This window comes from Antechinus flavipes, chromosome X, assembly GCF_016432865.1.
Source record: "Antechinus flavipes isolate AdamAnt ecotype Samford, QLD, Australia chromosome X, AdamAnt_v2, whole genome shotgun sequence".
Classification (NCBI taxonomy): Eukaryota; Metazoa; Chordata; class Mammalia; order Dasyuromorphia; family Dasyuridae; genus Antechinus; species Antechinus flavipes.
In genome coordinates, this window is record NC_067404.1 from 19,506,452 (window position 1) to 19,525,823 (window position 19,372).

The 19,372-nt window shown below is 46.5% G+C and overlaps 1 protein-coding gene across 2 annotated transcripts in view; it reads right to left on the minus strand.

The window, feature by feature from the left end:
• Positions 1–401: 401 nt before the first annotated feature.
• Positions 402–19,372, minus strand: part of NSDHL (NAD(P) dependent steroid dehydrogenase-like) — a 44,583-nt gene continuing 25,612 nt past the window's right edge. Inside the window, exons 4-8 of one of the 2 annotated variants that reach the window (XM_051968813.1) lie at positions 15,033–15,179; positions 10,765–10,893; positions 8,072–8,214; positions 5,211–5,313; positions 402–3,318 (exon numbers count right to left, since the gene is read on the minus strand). In XM_051968813.1, the coding sequence (XP_051824773.1) occupies positions 2,986–3,318; positions 5,211–5,313; positions 8,072–8,214; positions 10,765–10,893; positions 15,033–15,179 (855 nt within the window). In that variant the 3' untranslated portion in view covers positions 402–2,985. The remainder of the gene's footprint in view (positions 3,319–5,210; positions 5,314–8,071; positions 8,215–10,764; positions 10,894–15,032; positions 15,180–19,372) is intronic. The other variant, XM_051968815.1, reaches the window with a different exon arrangement.

Below are 19,372 nucleotides of genomic sequence, written 5' to 3' on the forward strand. Positions count from 1 at the left end.
CTCCTCAGTTGGACCCCACCTACCTCCCCGGCTTTGTTTTCTTCTGCCCCAAGAAGCAAATGATTTTCTAGTCACCATACGTGGGCTAGACTTGCCTCGGTACTGTTGTTGAGACAGTTCTGGTAGCTTGGAATGTTCCCCAGCCCCACCTTAGTTTTGGTGACCCAGCTTGAATGGTGTCTTGGCCCCGAAACCTCCTCAGCTCTCCCCAGATGTCTGCTATTGGGATGGGTGCAGTAGTCTTTCTTCTTTTCCTGACTTGATAACGTCTCTGGGGTCAGGGGCTGGACCTTATTCGTCGCCATCCTTCCCTCCCACCCCCACCTTCTGGGCCCCTTCCCTGTGGCACGCAGCAAAGGGTCCTGCCCCATAGAATGAATGCAAAGACACCGGGCAGCAGGTACAGTACTATGAACTTTATTTAGAAGCAAAACCACAGCAGAAAATTTCACTCAAAAGCGCGTTGTTCCAAGTATCCCACCAATGAGTAGAAAAGGATGAGTGATGTCATGTAATGGCTCCCTCCTCCACCAACGCCTCGTGGGGCATAGCGGTATGTTCGACCCTAGGGTCTCAAAGGCTGTGGCCGGGGGTGGGGTGGGGGGGAAAGGGCGGGGAACAGAGCCTGAGCTCAAGTAGGCTTAGCAGGCTGGAAAGGCTCAGAGGCTGGGCCCAGGTATAGACCGGGCATCTTTTCTCTGAGGGGCTTAGCTCCATAAGGTAAGCCACTAGGGAATGCATTCTTTGTTGGCCACAGCGACTCACGGAAACCATATCCTAAGGCATAAAAAGGCTTCAATCTGCACTGGTAGACGGGAAGAGGGTTACTCCTCGCAGAACACAGAATGGAGCTCTTCCCCTCACTAGGTAACAGAAATAATTTACACGCGGATTGCACTTTACAAAGTACCGTCACATGTCATTTGATATGAACCTCACAACAAACCCAGTGAAGGAGATAGGGCGAATGGGATCTTCCCCATTTCATAGATGTAGAAATAGAGGTTCACAGAAGGGAAGCAATTTGCTCACGATCACACAACTAGGTGCCAGGTGAACACAAAGTGGAGAGGGGGCAAGGGAGCACAAAATGGAGGTCAGGGGCTAGAGCATAAAATCGGGGTGGCATGTATGCCCAGAAAGCACAAAATGGGGGCTGGTTGTCAGAGAACACAAAATTGAAGTAGGGTGATCAGAGCACAAAATAGCAGTAGGGGTAGATGTCAGAGAGCACAAATTGGCAGTGGGGGTGGGTGTCAGAGAACACGAAATGGGGGTGGTAAAGGAAGGCAGGGATCACAAAATGAGGCTGGGGGAGATCAGAGAACGCAGAACTGGAGTAGTGGGAGAGGTCAGAGAGCACTGAATGCGGGTAGTGGGAAAGGTCAGAGAGCACAGAATAAGGGTAGTGAGGGTGGTCGGCGAGCACAAAATGGGGGTAATTCGAAAGGTCAGGGAGCACAGAATGGGCATCGTGGGAGTGGTCAGGGAGTACAAAATGAGAATAATCAGAGACATCCGAGAACAAAGAATGGGGGTGGTGGGAGAGGTCGGAAAGCACGGAATGGGCATGGTAGTCGGAGAACACAGACTGCGGATAGTAGTCCGAGAACACCGAATCGGGGTGACGTGGGAGCTCCGATAGCCCAGATGGGGGCTGATACTCTGAGAACACCGAATCGGGGTGTCGTGGGAGCTCAGAAAGCCCAGAGGGGGGCTGGTAGTCTGAGAACACCGAGTCGGGGTGACGCGGGAGCTCGGAAAGCCCAGTAGGGGGGTGATAGTCCGAGAACACCGAATCGGGGTGACGCGGGAGCTCCGAGAGCCCGGATGGGGGCTGGTAGTCCGAGAACACCGAATCGGGGTGTCGTGGGAGCTCAGAGAGCCCGGAGGGGGGCTGGTAGTCTGAGAACACTGAATCGGGGTGCCGCGGGAGCTCCGAGAGCCCGGATGGGGGCTGATAATCCGAGAACACCGAATCGGGGTGCCGCGGGAGCTCCGAGAGCCCGGATGGGGGCTGATAGTCCGAGAATACCGAATCGGGGTGTCGCGGGAGCTCCGAGAGCCCAGTAGGGGGGTGGTAGTCCGAGAACACCGAATCGGGGTGTCGTGGGAGCTCCGAGAGCCCAGTAGGGGGGTGGTAATCCGAGAACACCGAATCGGGGTGACGGGGCAGCTCTGAGAGCCCGGTCGGGGGGTGGTAGTCTGCGAATACTGAATGGGAGTGGAGGGAGAGGTCAGAGATCACAGAATGGGGGTGGTAGTCCGAGAACACTGAATGGGGGTGGCGGGGGAGCTCCGAGAGCACAGAATGGGGCTGGTAATCCGAGAACACGGAATGGGGGTGGCGGGGGAGGTCCGAGAGCACAGAGTGCGGGTGGTGGGGCATGTCAGAGAGTACGGAGTACGGATGGTACAGGAAGTCGGAGAGTACAAAATGGAGGTGGTGTGGGTGGTCAGAACACAAAATCGAGGCAGGGATGGGTGTCAGATAGCACAAAATGGGGGGGTCAGTGGAGGCCAAAGAGCCTAGAATGACAGTAATGGGGGAGGCTAGTGAATCCAGGATGGTGGTGGGGGAGGTCACAGAACGGTAATAAGGATGTGAACGCGTGATGGGGCGGTCAGAATGCAAATAACGTTGAAAGGGGGCCCAAACAACAGCAAAACGGAGGGAAGGGGTAATAGGAAAACAGAAAGCTGTCACCGTGGTCGGGGCGAGGGGGAGGTGGAATTGGCAGCTGCCTTATCTGAAGGAAATACAAAGGGGGCTGGTTCTTACAAAGGTCAATACTGTCCCTTCCCTCCCCCCAAGCAGTACCGTTCAGAATAAGGCATCAGAAGTTCTACCCTTTGCCAAAGAGAAGAGGCCCCGGTCCAAGAGAAACCTGTTTTTAGTAGCAGAGGCCCAAGGTGCAGGCTGGGAATAAAGAGTGAGCTATCACTTCCCCAGAGGGGTTATCTGCTGGGCGGCGTGGATCCACTTCAGTTGGCCTTGCGCAGATGGTAGAAGCTCTTCACGGTGCGCTCAACAGCATGGTCCAAGGTGACTAGTGGCTGGTAGCCCAACAGCTTCTTGGCTCGCTCACAGCTGTAGTAGTGGTACGTGCCAGCCAGTGCCACTCGCATGGGTGTGAAGGTAGCCTTGACCTTGATGAGAGGACTGATCACCATGATCACCAGAGACAAGAAGAAGGCCAGGTAGTAAGCCAACCAGTAGGGGATGTGGTATTTCGGAGCCTCGTAGTTCAGGCCTGTTAGAATACGGGACAGGAAGGCCCAGAAAGGGACCGGCTCGTCATTGGTGATGTGAATAGCCTAGAAAGGGAGGGAGGGAGGGGTGAGGAGAGAGAGAGAGAGAGAGAGAGAGAGAGAGAGAGAGAGATTAAGAAAAAGCAACATAGATGGCAATTTCAATGGATTCCAGGTTCATCCAATACTGCTTCTGCTTCAGATCACAGAATAGTGTCTTTTTTTTTTTTTTTTTTAAATTCCACAAAATCCACTTACAGTGAAACTATATCCGGCAAAATTTCTCCTTGAGTGAAAGTATTTCAAAACCCTGCCAAAAAAGCAGGAAGTGCAAACAGAATACACATCAGAAAGACACTTGTCAGGATATCAGCATAGTGACATGTAATCTGCCCAAGTGTCACACTTTATATCTCTTCCCTTGTAATAATTTGTAGTAGAAATGATCTTTCTTTTTTTATAATAGTTTTTTGTTTTTCTAAATCCATGCAAAGATAATTTTCAACACTCACCTTTGCAAAACCTTGTGTTCCAAATTTTTCTCCCTCCCTCTCCCCCACCTTCCTTAGACAGTAAGTAATCCTATACAGGTTAAACATACAATTCTTCTACACATATTTCCCCATTTACCATGCTGCACAAGACAAATAAGATCAGAAGGGGAAAAAAACCAAGCAAATAAACAACAACAACAAAAAAGGTGAAAATACTAAGTTGTGATCCACATTCAGTCCCCACAGTCCGCTCTCTGGATGCAGATAGTTCTGTCCATCACAAGACTATTGGAATTGCCCTGAAATCACCAAGAGCCAAGGCCATCACAGTCGATCATCACATAATCTTCTTGTTATACGAAGTTCTCTTTGTTCTACTCACTTCGTTTAGCATCAATTCATTAAAGTCTTTCCAGGCTTTCCTGAAATCAGCTTGCTCGTCATTTCTTATAGAACAATAATATTCCATTACTTTCATATACCATAACTCAGCCATTCCCAAATTAATGGACCTCCACTCAGTTTTCAGTTCCTTGCCATTACAAAAAGGGCTGCCACAAACATTTTTGCACACGTGGGTCCTTTTCCTTTTTTTTATGCTCTCTTTGGGATACAGATCCAGGAGAGACACTGCTGGATCAAAGGGCACATACAGTTTAGTAGCTCTTTGAGCATAGTTCTAAATTACTCCAACAAATGTCCCAGTTTTCCCACATCCCCTCCAACATTCGTCATTATCTTTTCCTGTCATCTTAGCTAATCTGAGAGGGGTGAAGTGGTACCTCCGAGTTGTATGAATTTGAACTTCTCTAATCAATAGTGATTTAGAACATTTTTTCACATGATGAGAAATGGCTTTAACTTCTTTGAAAATCGTTCATATCCTTTGATCATTTATTAATTGGAGAATGGCTTGCATTCTTAAAAATTTGAGCCAATTCTCTGTATATTTTAGAAATGAGGTCTTGATCAGAAATAGTGGATGGAAAATTTTTCCCCAGCTTTCTGCTTGCTTTCTAATCTTGGGTTTTGTTTGTACAACAACTTTTTAAATTTAATATCACAAAAAAGTTTCCATTTTGTATTTCATGATGTCCTCTAGTTCCTCTTTGGCCCTAAATTCTTTCCTTTTCCATAGATTTCAGAGGAAGTCTATGCCTTGTTCTCTTAAACTGCTTAAAATATCCCCCCCCCCCTTTATATCTAAATCATGAACCCCTTTTGACCTTATCTTGGTACAGGGTGTTAGTTATTGGTCAATGCCTGGTTTCTGCCATACTATTCTCCAGTTTCCCCAGCAATTTTTGTCAAATAGTAAGTTCTTATCCCAAAAGCTGGAGTCTCTGGCTTTATCACAAAATCGTGTCTTCTATCCCCAAATCTTCCATATCCCTAATGGAAGCAACTTGCTAGAGAGAAAGGGGGGGCCTCCGTAAGTTCAAGGCTGAGAATGAGAGGACCTACCTGTCCACACAAGCCGGAGTCTGAGGAAAGATGTTCTGCAGCCAAGATGTGGCCATGGACCACGTTTTCCACAAAGGTGAAATCCACTAAATTCTTCCCATTCCTGCAGGAACAAAAGTAGAAGCTTGACTTTGTATCGGGAACAGATAATTTGCGCTCAGACCTTGAAGTGCCTTTGAAGTGAGGGCCTATCAAAGTGGCTGCCTCTCTGGGTTCCTGAGATGCTGATGGATTTCTGTGCCAAAGCTAAGGCTCTCCAAAGCCACACAAACAAGACCCCTAGGCAGCTCCACGGCTGCCCCGCAGGCCAGCTGTCCTTGTAGTCGTACTATGCTTCATTTTGCTCCTACTCTCTAGTTTGAAGGAAAAGCCCCTCTCTGATGTACCCCTTCCCAGACCCCGGGGCTGAAGCCAAGCAGATGTTTTGCTCCTCCTTGTACCTTCGGCCCTTCCCCGCTCCCCCTCAAACTCCTTCCTGGCCCTGCACAGAGACATGATCACCAGCACAACATAGAGGAAGACCTAAGTTCCGATCCAGCCTCAGACACTCAGTATCTGTGTGACCCTGGGCAAGTCACTTCATCCTGTTTGCCTCAGTTTCCTCACCTGTGAAATGGGGATAATCACAGCACTTACCACCCAGAGTTGTCATAAGGATCAAATGAGAGAGTATCTGTAAAAACTTTAGCACAGTGCCTGGCACGTAGTAGGTGCTTAAGACCTGCTCGTTTCCTTCTTTTCCTGTTCCCCAAAGTAAGAGATGGAACACCAGAGGGGGATAAGCAATATAAACCGATGGGAGGAGGAGGAGGAAGAGGAGGAGGAGAAGGAGGAGGAGGAGGAGGAGGAGGAGGAGGTGCGGAGGCGCGGAGGCGGAGAGGGAGAAGACAGAGGGCTAGGGAGGAAAGAATTCAACAGAACAAGTCAAAGGTTGGCCGCGCAGCATTAGAAGGAATCGGGAGGAAAAGTGAAAGCCCCAAACCCCCAAACTGGAAACAGCTGAAATATCTAACAATAAGGGAATGGTTAAATAAGTTGTCATACACTCATGCAAGGGAATACAAGAAAGTAATTAAGTCAGACAAGTGTGTGGAATACAAAGAAATCTGGAGAGACCTTTATGAAATAATCCCGAGCCAAAAAAAAGCTAGAAGAAAGGAGTCAACTCCAACTGGGCCAAGGGAGAAAAAGTGAATGAGAAGGAACAGACAAAGGATCCCGCTGGGGATGAGGAGGAAGGGACAGGAATTCATTTAAATGGAAATAGCTCTGCTTCGGCTCTTTGCATTACAGTTCGGCCTCAGTTTCTTCACCTGGAAAAACGTGGGCGTTAAGACTTTGTGACCTGGCAGGTCCTTATCAGATCTAAAAGCTGGAACAATGTGTTCAAAGTGAAGTTTCGAATAAAGCATTGAAAAAAGATGAAAACAACAACAAAAGAGAAGGGAGGGCAAGAAATCTCAAAGATCTGGAACTTAAGGTCTTTTGGAAGTTGACTATCCCTCTCCAGATCCTCTGTGGGGGTCTCCCAAACCTGTTCGGCAAGACTGGGCTGGATGATGTCAAAGCCCTTCTCCTGTTCTAAGAACTGCGTCTCTTGAGCCAGAATCTCGGGGTGGGTTTTGTTTTGTTTTGGGGGGGAGGGTGGGCGTCCAGTAATGACTTATTTTTATCAGTGATCTTAGCACAAGGATCACATTTGGATGCCATTCTCTCCCCCCCCCCCCCCCCCCCAGTCAGTACCTAGAGTGCTACACAAAGAAGTAAGCAATATACACAAAATAAATCTCTCCTGGAAACGAGACAATTTAAAAAGCCCCCAGGCTTCTACTTTCAAAATCTTTCCAAAAGGGTAAGATTCCTAGAGAACGCAAACGATCACACACATATATGATTAACACAGAACTTTTAGCAACAATGAAAAAAAAGTAATTAAGAAGATATCACAACTTCTGGTATAGGCAACTATAAAATCTTTAGAATGATTTAGGAAAGTACCAAGAGTTCCTAAAATACGAGAGAGAGGAATAGACAGACTTTCTCTTAAAAACAAACAAACAGATTACCAAAGAAACCTACAACAACTTTTTCAAACTAACAAACAAAAACCCCAGACCGCTGCCCCTCCCCCCCAAAGCAAACAACTATTCATTTCATTTTTCTTTTAAATTAGCAAGCATTCAGTAGCTACCTTTAAAGCAGGCTTTCCATAGTGCATGACATGCAAAGGGATGCTTTGGATGATCAGATCAGCAGGCCCTTTGCTCTCTTCTTTTTCCACATTACTTATGCCTCCTAAGAGAGGCGGTGTTAGCAGAGCAAATTGAGCACTGGCCTTGGAGTCAGGAAGACTTGGCTTGGAATCCTACATCAGGCACTTCCTAACTGCGTGATCCCAGGCAAGTCACGTTATCTTTCTGAGACTTGCTTTAGCCTCATTGGTGACAAGGAGATAATAAAGAACCAACCTCATGGGGTTGTTAGGGAGGTCAGAGGGAGAGTTCCTTATGCAATGGAAACTTTATGTTGACTCCATTATTTATTTATTTCTTATCATTATTTATTTGAAATGTCAACTTTTATTATCCTGGGTTCTGGTACGGGACATAGATTCCAGTCTGGGCTCCTTTCCTTAGGAACGACAGGACTAGGAGCTTCTCACTTAATTAAGTTTCCCCATCGGTAAAATGGGCTTCTTTTTTATCTTGGGGACTCAGATGAAGATTCAATACAACAGTGCTGTGAGAGCACCCTAAAAACTGCAAAGTGTTCTGTAAGGGCAGAAAAGTAGTAGGGAGGGCAGCAAGTAGAGGTAGCAGTGATGTGGAAATATGGTGGGAAGGAGTAGCCGCTAAGCTTACCCAATCATAAACTTCATTCTGCCACTCCTGGCTGCCTCAACAAGGATGGGGACCAGCTGCTGGTCTCTTGGGCCAAAGATGCCATGAGGGCGGATTGCTGTGGTTAAGAAATTACTGCTGGGTTCATTGGCATTCAGCACCTCCTAGGAAAACAAAACAAAACATCAGAGGGCATCGACAAGGCCTAGGCTCCGTCCACAGATGGGAGAAGCCATTAGCATCTGTGGGGCAAGAACAAACCTTTAGCCCAGCACCCTCTCCATTATGGAAAGAGGGGCAGGCGGAAAAGAGTGAAGTAGCACTATGGATCACCTGCACATCCCAAGTCAGGAAGGATAGGGCACAATGGGGAAAATCAAATAGGGAAAAGGTGAGGCAGGCTTTGGGTTCTAAAGACAGAAAAGAGAAAATCCGAGGTCTGAAGGGCCACTGGCTCCATGAGTCAACAATGAGACGTGGCTGCCAAAGTCAGGGACTTTGGGATTAATAGCAGGAAAGTGTCCAGGTTGAGAGAAGTTGTCATTCCCCAGATTAGAGTTTGAAAGAGATGTTAAAGAACCCTTGACAACCTTTTGGAAAAACCAGGCATGCCAGGTGAACCTCAACCTCCCCGCCCCTCACCCTACCTCAGGACATTTCTGAAACTATAAAGCTGAGCCACAGCTAGTTTCCTTATGCTTCACAGATGGCAAAGTCTTCCCTAGCTGGAGCACACACATTAAGGTGCAGCAGAGAGTACGTCAGATCTCACGCCCAAGGACCTGGGTTCAAATCCTGCCTCTGCCACTTATACCTCAGTTTTCCCCTCTGGAAAATCAGACAGTTGGGTAAATGAGCTCCAAGGTCCTGTCTGGCTCTAAATCTAAGACCCATTAACATCAGAGACTCCAGGCAGCAAGACACGGGCTACTTTGCGCTTCGGCGTGGAGAGACTAGCCGGAGGCCAGAGAGAAGCAGGGCGACGAGGGCCAGCCATCGTTCCTAAAAGAAATCCGGCAGTCCACGCCGTGAGAATGGGACCGGTGGTTCGGTCCCCAAGTCACCTCGCTCACACAATCTTTACCATTTGCAAAGCAGGCCTTAACTATTTTGTTTTGCGGATGTCCCAGACCCCTCTGGCTGTCTGGTGAAGCCTCTTGACCCCTTTTCAGAAAAATGCTTTGGAAACGCATCAAATAAAACACACAGGCTCACAGAGGAAGCAATTATGCTGAAATACGGTTAGCGAAAAGCCAAAGCCCCAAGTTGCCAGGCCCCGGGTTAAGAAGTCCTGCTCTAAAGGGAGGGCCGGGAATCAATATATCTTAGCTTCCAGACGGTCCTAAAGAGAGAGAGAGAGAGAGAATCCTGGCTCGCCTGGCCCCTCGGCACCTGAGTCCCCCCTTGGAGGAATGCGGGGATCCAACGAGACGCCAACCTCTGACCTTCTATCTCGGATCTATGTTCCTGTGGACACCGTCCTTAAAAAGTCACCAGCTTTCCGAGTCCCCAAGCTCACAGAGGATCTGCCCCCACCCCCCACCCCCCCTTCTCCCCGATCCAGCCTGCGCCATCTCCCATCTTGACTATGGATGGCAGATTGGATTGGAGTTTCTCAAACCTGTTCTGCCAAATGGAAGCCCTGGGAGATCCTGTGAGACGGCTGTGATTTCTGCTCAGCGCCATCGAACAACACCCAGAAACCAACGGGGGCCCCTCTTTCAACCCCATGGAAAAATGGGGCCCTACTCCATTTCCAATCCTTGGGCCTTATTTCTTAGGCACCACCCTCAGTTTTCAACAGGTTTCTGAGTCTCGTCGGCAGAGGGGGCGGAGCGGCTCGGCTAAAGGGGCAATGTGTGCTCAAGCGTACCGTCAGGGGCCCCTCTCCAAGGGGCCTGCCCCCGGTCCGCAGCCAGGAGGGGCCCTGGGGCACCCAGAGGGGCAGCCTCTGCGTCCACCTCCCCCAGCCGGCCCGGCGGGGCCTAGGTCTTATTTGTTCCCTCGGGGAGGCTGGCCTGTCGAGTTTGCAAGTGGCTTTTTTCAAAAATAAAGAGCAGACCAAGGACCTGCTTTGAGAAAGACTGAAAAGCTTCGGGTGGGGTGGGGTGGGGGGGCTGGGATAGGTAATTCAGTTCCAAAGCCACTGCTGCCGGTGACTTCGCTGTCTCAGCTGCCAGCTGCCTGCTTTGGGGGAACTGCTTTATTGATACTCTTTTCCTACCTCCCTGTGACTTCCCAAGGATTTGTTCCCTCCCAACCCTCCCCCGCAACCAAATCCTCCCCACTTGGAACAAAGACCAACAAGTAAGAAAAACAAATGAGAGCCGGCTGCTTCTAACAGGCTTGCCTCCACATTCCCCCCCCCCCCACTACCCCCCCCCCCCAGCCCATCACTTCTCTCCCTACGGAGTGGAGGGAGCAAGCCAGCCAGCAGGCGAGCGATGGGCGCCTCTGATTTCCCTTCCTAACCAAGTAAATAACTTACACGTGTTACCCACACAGCTGATTTTACATTTCCTAGAGGGAGGTGGCAGCACTTGGGGGTGAGAAGTTTTCCCCTGAAATCCAGAGGGCTCTAGCCTGCCAAGGGGAGGGGGGAGAGGAAGATGTCTCAGACAGACTCAACCCGAAGACCCCGGGCGGGGCCCAAGCTGCTTTAAGGGGCCCTTCCTGGCTGTTCCCCAGCCGACGGCTCAAGAGGGGGTACATACTCTCTCCTGCAAGATCTTGGTCTCAGTGTAGTAGTCGATGGGTTTCATGGCATACGGGAGGTCCTCAGTCCCATTCTTGATGTCGACGCCCTCAAAGACGACACTGGCACTGCTGGTTAAAATGAATTTCTGCCAAGATAGAGAAGATGCTTTTTGACTGAAAGAAGCAGGAGTGATTCCTGCTGGAAAATTCCCATTTGCTCACTGCTCGCTCCTGGCGGGCCCCAGTGCTTACCCCGAGGCTCTAGCTCGTCTTTTCACTGTGTCCCCCACCCACACACAAAGGAAGCGCACGCAATGGGCAGCTGAAAGGGAACCCGTTCACCTCTAACTACGTTTTGCAGATCTGTGGATTTCAGGCCCCGATCTAGGAGAAGGCACACTGGCTGCTTTCCCCACCTTCTAGCTTTCCGTCAATCCCGCTCTCTCAGAGGTCAGCACAGTCTGCACCCACACAATTTAGCATTTCATTAGAGGTCGTCCTGTCCTGTTCCTTAATTGTTTCATGTGCCTGAGCTTTGCCTTCCCAAGCAGACTGTAATGTCCCTGCTCTTAAGAGCCAAGCCTTCTCTCCCCCCCCACCCCCCTCGCTCGCGCTCTCGCTCTCTTGCTCTCTCTCTCTCTCCTCTCTCTCGCTCACTCTCTCTCTCTCTCTCTCTCTCTCTCTCTCTTCTCTCTCTCTCTCTCTCTCTCTCTCTCGATCTCCTGTCACTGCTGCGCCCCCTCCCCCGCACTCCCCCCCCCTCCGGCTCTGAGTACAGAGCAGGGGCCCGGAGTGGGCACTTAATAAACACTTGTGGGCTGGTTAATGGATACACAAGCTGCCATTAAAGGTAGAATTGCAAATCCCCCGCCCACGCTCCTTGCTGGCTCCAATCCTTTTTATTTTATTTTTTTATTTTTTTGCTTTAAGTCCATGAAGAGGGATGGCAGTCAGTCCAGAGTCCAGAGATTTAAAGCCAGAAGAGACTCAAAGACCATTCGCTTTGATTTTTTTATTGTACAAAGGGGTAAACTGAGGCCTACTGAGCCGAAGCCCACCCAAAGTCATACCGGAGGGAGCAGTCTGGATCTTCTGGCTCCAAAGAGAGCACTTTTTAGGCTCTTTTTAAATTTGGAAATTCAAAAAGGGGCTACAGAAATAGATGGTCAGTTTGTAGAGTTCCAGCACTCGCCCCTCTTCGGTCGGTACACAATGATTTTCTAATTAAAAAGTGACTGGGCTTTGGGAACTGGACCCTCTGCCTCAGAGTATGAACCCCAAAGGGGCCATTTTGAAGCCAGCTCTCCTGCCACAATTATGGCCATTTCCCCAAGGGATGCTGATAGGTGGCCACAGGATCTGGTCCTTAAGAGTAGGGACCTTTTCATTTTTCTTACCGGTATCCCTACCTGGTATAGTGCCTGGCACATAGTAGGTGCTCATTAAATATACATTGGGTGATTTATTTGGATTCATCTGAGTGAATGCCATAGTGTTCAGCTGGTAAGGATGTTGGGATTCAGGGGTGGTGGAGATCCCTTAAACGACAATATTCCCAAGGATTTCCTCACATCAGTAAGAACAGGAACAGAAACTGACCGGCTTAATGCAAGGCATGGCCTTGGGGAGGGATTTGTGAGGGGTGCAGGGAGCATAGGCTCGTGTGGAAATGCATAATAGGACAAGATTGGAAAATGGTAGACCTTGGTGGGAAGCTAAGAGTATGTGACAGAATAGCACAAAGGGAAGCTGAAAAGACTCTTTGAAGTCAGATGGAGCCTTACGGCCTTGAAGGCCAGTCAAAGGAACCGGTTCTTTATTTGGGTGGCAAGGGACGAGCATGGACAGTTTTTGTCTTTTTTTTTAAACCGGGGAGGTTAACATTCCTGGATATTAGTAGGATTACACTGTCATCTCGGCACAGTGCCTGGCACATGGTACTTAGTAAATGTACAGTGATTGACTGATCTGTGTGACAGAAAAAGAAAGGGGGTGAGTCTAGTGGGAGACAGAGGGTATTCCACTAGTCTAGGCAGAAGATGGTGAGGGCCTGAATTCTGGCCTGGCTATTTACTATCTGAATGAATCCGGGAAAGACATTTCCCCTTTCTATGCTTCAATTTTCTTACTTGGATAAAAGAGGGTTGCACTAGAGGTACCTTCCAAGACTAAATCTATGACTCTACAAAATAATTCAAGAACACTTATTAAACTCCTACTGTGTTTCAACAAGCATTTATCAAGCACTTACTGTGTGCCAGAGCACTCTACTACAGTATGTTCTTGTGTTAAGGTACTAAGGGTCCCACAAGGCTCCACCTCAAAATCTTTGGGCCAAGATCTAACACCCTTAAAAGCTGTTCAATACACTTTGAGATCAGACACAGTCCACTCTTTTGAAGCTCACAGGCTGATACACACACACACACACACACACACACACACACACACACACACTATGCTTCTTGTTACTAAGCAGAAATACTTCTTGTTACTAACTGCCAGAAAGAGGTACAGATTGCTCGGTAAGGTCACAGGGGAAGGTAGCAATTTAGGGTAGGGGTTGGAAACTACAGTGGGCAATGAAATAGTGGGTCCCAACCTTCTCGGCCTGCCATAGTTTTATGCCACCCCCTCTCCCACCCTTGGTGGTATCTATTGATCAAGAAAACACATGACAATGTTTGGGACACAAAAGGAGGATTCTCATGGCGTGGCGCAGGCAAAAATTCTGTGGCCATTCCCTTCCCATCTTCCCCCATCCTCCCCACTCTCATCCCCCAGCTTCAGGAATTTGATAGGCGTATGGGAACCTGGATCTGGTCATTGTGCCAAAACCACAAAGGGGCAAGAAGAAACACTTAGTGCTTCTCTTTTTAGTGCAAGGTACAGTGAAAGTCCATCAAGAGAGGACTGGACATTCTACAGATTCCACTTCGCTCGGGGCAAAAGATGAGATAGCCACCCATGGTTTATGAGCAATAAAACTAATAACTTTTCCTATTGTGAAAGCCCTTTGAAGCCAGAGACAACTATCCAGTGAGGAAATGCAACTCTATTTCCATTTGACAGATGAAGGAACTGAGGCTCAAGAAGCTCAAGGAGCTTACCCAGGGTCACACAGTTAGTGTCTGTGATAGGATTCAGACTCAAATCTTCCCTACTTTCAGCCCTCCATTTCTATTCTCTTCTATAAGATGTCCAGCCAGCTTCAAAGAATTGTGCTAGTCTTATTTGCCCTCCTAAGAGATACAAACTGGTGGCAACCAGAAGCTTTTCAGGACAAAAATGTCCCAGCTCTTTAGGGTAATTAAATGGGCTGAGAAGTTAATTTCTCTTGTTTTTGGAATCAGTCTGTCCACCTGTAACTTCAAGTCACTTTTCTCTGGACCTAGCTGGACTAGAAAACCTCAGAGGTCCTTTCTCATTCCAATTAGTCTGAGATGACTACAGCACAGATAGTTGGGGAAAGTGGCTCTGGCCGAGTCCCTCCAGAAGCCCCCTCCAGCTTGATTTCCCGCGAGGGCCTTGTCGCATTTAGGTTCACTGCATATAGCAAGCCTCACCATTACATTGCTCATCCAGGATAGGGGCTAAACTCACATGGCCTGTGACCCCCACCTCAGCAGGTCAAAAGCAAACGCATGGTTTCGTAAAAGGCAGACAGCAATCACTTGTTATGGGTCTTTCATCTGAGACCAAGATAATCAAATGATCACACACTGTCAAAAAGAACCCATTAGCTACCCTTGAACTGCCAGAGTTATCGCTTAGCTAAATCAAATACAACTGTCCTTCTCACTCTGTTCTCCAGGAAAGTTGCCCATCTAGATAAGCAGTGACTTAGAGAAAACAATTTTTCAGGTTCCCCCCCAAAACCAAAACAAAAATCCCGAGGAGGCATCCAGATAGAGTTCAAGGGAAAACATGGCCCAGCATGCAACACTGGACAGGACACTGGATTGGGTCAGGAAGATTGACTTCAAACGGCTGGGTTGCCCTTACTACATCTGTGACCTTGAGTGAGCTTCTCTCCCTTTCTGGGCCTCCATTTCCTTCTCCGTAAAACAGAACAGTTACATTCCTTTCCCCCTTTGTAGTAATGATCTTATATGTAACTTTCTGCAAGATCTCTCCCCGCTGTGAACTTTTATTTCCTCCTCTGTAAAACAAGAGAGAACAAGAAGCCAGCTCCACCTCAAAATCTTTGGGCCAAGATCTAACACCCCTAAAAGCTGTTCAATATACTTTGAAAGCATCAGTGCTCTAGGCTGGTACTCTGTACCTGAACTCCAGCCTCTTTGCATGCTTCGATGACTGTCTTGGTGCCAGTGTAGTTCACTCTATAAAAGAGCTCCTTATTATCAGAAGATGGTGCCGGTGACGCACAGTGGAAAACTGTCTTCACCCCCCTCAGAGCAGGGTACAGATCCTAGATGGGCAAGCAAAGGGAAGGGAAAAAGAAAATCAAGCAGTAGCCTTGGTCTTCTGGATGGCTAGAAAGCCCATTCACCTTCTATGCTTCCTCTCTCACATTTCTGATGTCACCCTCAAAGGTCGAATGTCATTGAGCTTGGAGGGCCTAAGTCTTCCAAATTTGCCAAAGCGCTGAACAAACTGAACATTTCCACATACAAAGGAGAGCAGAAAAAAACAGGATTGTACAAAACTGCAAATCTCTCTTACATACAGCTTGCTTTTCCTTTTAAGCATAGAACTGAATTCAATGCGTAACTTTCCAAGTTATCCTGTGTTTCTTTCTGGCCTTCAAGTTTTTTTCCTTTTTTTTGGATAGTACATTTTTATTTTTCAAAATACACATGAATATAGTTTTTAACATTCACCCTTACAAAACCCTCTGTTCCAAATTTTTCTCCCTTCCCCCCTCCCTCCCCTAGACAGCAAGCAATCCTATGTAGGTTGAACATGTACAATTCTTCTCAACATATTTTCACATTTATTACGCCGCACAAGAAAAATCAGATCAAAAGGGAAAAAAATTAGGAAGAAAAAACCAAGCAAGCAAATGACAAAAAAGTAAAAATACTATGTGGGGATCCACACTCGGTTCCCGCAGTCCTCTCTCTGAGTGCAGATGGCTCTCTCCATCACAAGAGCATTGGAACTGGCCCGAATCACCTCACTGTTGAGAAAAGCCAAGTCCATCACAGCTGATCATCACAAAATCCTATTGTTGCTGTGTAGGATGTTGTCTTGGTTTTACTCACTTCACTCAGCATCAGTTCGTGTAGGTCTCTCCAGGCCTCTCTGAAATCATCCTGCTGGTCATTTCTTATAGCACAATCATATTCCATAACAGTGATATACCATAGCTTATTCAGGTATTACCCAACTGATGGGTATCCACTCAGTTTCTACTTCCTTGCCACTACAAAAAGGGCTGCTATAAACAATTTTGCACATGTGGGTCCCGTTCCCTCCTTTATGATCTCTTTGGGATACAAACCCAGTAGAGACCCTGCTGGATCAAAGGGTATGTGCAGTTGGATAGCCCTTTGGGAATACTTCCAAATTGTTCTCCAGAATGGTTGGATCAGTTCACAACTCCACCAACAATATCTTAGTGTCCGACTTTTCCCACCTTCCCTCCAACATTTATCATCTTTTCCTGTTATTTTACCCACTCTGAGAAGTGTGATTAGAGAATTAGTGAATTAGAGAATTAAAACCATTTCTAGTCATATGGAAAAATGTCTTAATTTGCATTTCTCTAATCATTAGTGACTTAGCGCATTTTTTTCATATGACTAGAAATGGTTTTAATTTCTTTGTCTGAAAAATTGTCTGTTCATATCCTTTGACCACTTATCAACTGGAGAATGGCTTATATTCTTATAGATTTCAGTCAATTCTCTAAATTTTTCAGAAATGAGGTGGCCTTCAAGTTATTAAATTGTCTATACCCTCTGACCCAACAACACCACTATTAGGTCTGTTTCCAAAGATGATCAGGGAAAAAGGAAACAAACCCCTATGTTCTCTAGCAGTCCTCTTTGTGGTGGCAAAGAACTGGAAATTGAGGAGAAGCCCATCATTTGGGGAATGGTTGAATAAATTGTGGAATGTGGTTATGATAGAATACTACTATCCTATAAGAAATGATGAGCAGTATGCTTTCAAAAAAACCTGGAAAGTCTTGCATGAAGTAATGAAGAGCAAAATGAGCAGACCAAGAGAATACTGTACACAGTAACAACAATATTATTTCCAAAACAATTTTCCAATGATCAGGAGTAGAATTTATTAGGGAAAAAATTGGGGTAGTAATCGTTGATCTCAGACAGTGTCAAAATTAAAAAAAAGATTAAATCAAAAGAGAAGTCTACATTATGTAAGGCATATTAACATTTTTAGATGTATGGATAACTATGTGCATAGGCACATGTGTGTATATGTATGTGCATGCAGTGTGTATATACATATGTATACATAAATATATCCATGCTTAACTGTAATCTGCTTGGAAGAAGGGAGGGGGAGGAAAGGGGGAAAAGGAATAAAGTAAAAAGTGTACAGCAGATAACAAAAGGAAAACTTCAAAGAAGCAATGAAAAGATATAGTTCTGAATATAATGTCTTGTACTATTAAATACTTTCTTGAAATGGAAATTTATTGTTACATATTTTGAATCCTCCCTGGTGTTCAGCTGGGTACAAGATAATGTGGTTTTTTTCTTTTTCTGTCTTTGGTTTTTTGAAATTTTGCATTTAAGTTTTAAATAAGTACACTTTAAAAAAAAGACAACTTTGAGCAAATATGGACTATTATAAATGGACACTTTGACTATGATAAATACCCAAATTAACTACCAAAAAATATGAAAGAGGATGCTAAATCCAGAGAAAGAATTGATCAATAGAAGTATGCACAGAATGATTTTATACATATATACATATTTGTGTCTAAAGGTGCCAGAGTGGGAAAGAGGGAAGGAAAAAAAAGGGAAAAAAGAAATTCATATGATAACTTTATTATACACTTCAAAGGAATAACAAGTTGTACACAACATATTTGCAGTTTTATGTGCAGTCACCTTTTTTTATTAGACTACATTGTGAAAATGCTTGTTTCATTTTAGAAATTAAAAACAAAATAAGTAAAAAAAACCTTTTAAATGCTTCAATGCCCTTTTTCCTTTTCTTTCTGGCAATTCTATTGCTAGTCCCTTTTTTCTGCCCCCCCACCCCCCAATTGAAAAAAGCAAATCCCTTAAAACGTATGTATAGTCCAGCAAAACAAATCCCCACATTGGTCATGTTCCCAAATATGTGCCTCATTCAGTACCCTGAGTCCATCACCTGAGCGGGCTTCGCATCACCTTGAGAGTCCATGAGCACGATTCGGCCGTGTAGCGAATGTCTCGTTAGTTGGGCCGGTCCACCTTGGGGTTATACCCAATGAAAGCTCATCTTTTCAGTGGGGTTTTCTATTTCAATTAAGGGCTCTCATACTCATGTCACACAATTGTTCCAGCCCCCATTAAAAAAAAAAAAAAAAGACCATAACATACCAGAACTACTCCCCTCCCAGACGGCAGCCATAGGTCTTGCTGCCTTCACCACACCCTCCTTGGCTGGCTGGGCCCATGTCTTGCCCATGGCACTCACAACTCTAGGCACTTTCTAGACAGAACTGAAAAGCCTGGCCTTTGGGGGCTTCCACAAGGAAGATGGCTGGATATCTGGGAGATAATGGGGGCTCGGGCTCGTAGGAGACAGAGTTTAGCCCAGCATCAATTCACTAAGTTAATTAACACTGCCACAGTGGGAAATGCTCTAGATCCGAAGCCATCTCATCCCCACTCTGGTACTTAATTACTGCCTGTGTGACACTGGGCAAATCACCTTCCTTCTCTAACCCTCAGTAATTTTCTCTATGAAATGAGTGGGGGTACTAGGCGACCTCTGAGGTCCTTTTCAGTTGCAAAACCTATAGGCTCTAGAAAAGGAGAATGTAGAGTAAGCCTGACTTAAGGTGGCTTCAGGAAGCCCTGAATTCAAATTTTACCTCAGACGCTTACTAGCTGTGTGATTTTGGACAAATCATGTAACCTCTCTGAACCTCAGTTTCTTCATCTGTCAAATGGGGATGTTAATAATAGTATCTACTTTACAAGGCTGTTGTAGGGCTCAATTGAGATGATATATGTAAAGTGCCTCGTAAATCTTAAAGAGCTCGAAAAATTTTAGTTATTAGGATGATGATGACTAAGTTGGAATATGGGAAGAGCACCGGTCCCATAGAACAATCAGTCTTCAGGCTTGGGGCGAATCTGGGATCACAGAAAACACACAGAAATTCCTGCTAGATTTTAGGGCCTTCTGAGACTCTGAGGCCCAGGAGGAAGGCTTGGTCTAGGGGAACTGGTAACGGGATCATGCTAAGTCTGCGTAACTAACAGTAGCTAGACAGAAGAGATTAGAACATGTCCGAGCCTCCTCATCCAGGCTGAACTAGATTTCTTTTCTTCAAACCTGTCTCTCCCCTCCCCTGGTGTAGTTTCAGAATTCATATACTCTCATTTTCTTTGTCAAGAGATCCTAGGATACACAGTCCCTTGGGGTCTGAAGTGTCCAGTGGCTATGGGGAAAAGGCGAACAAGT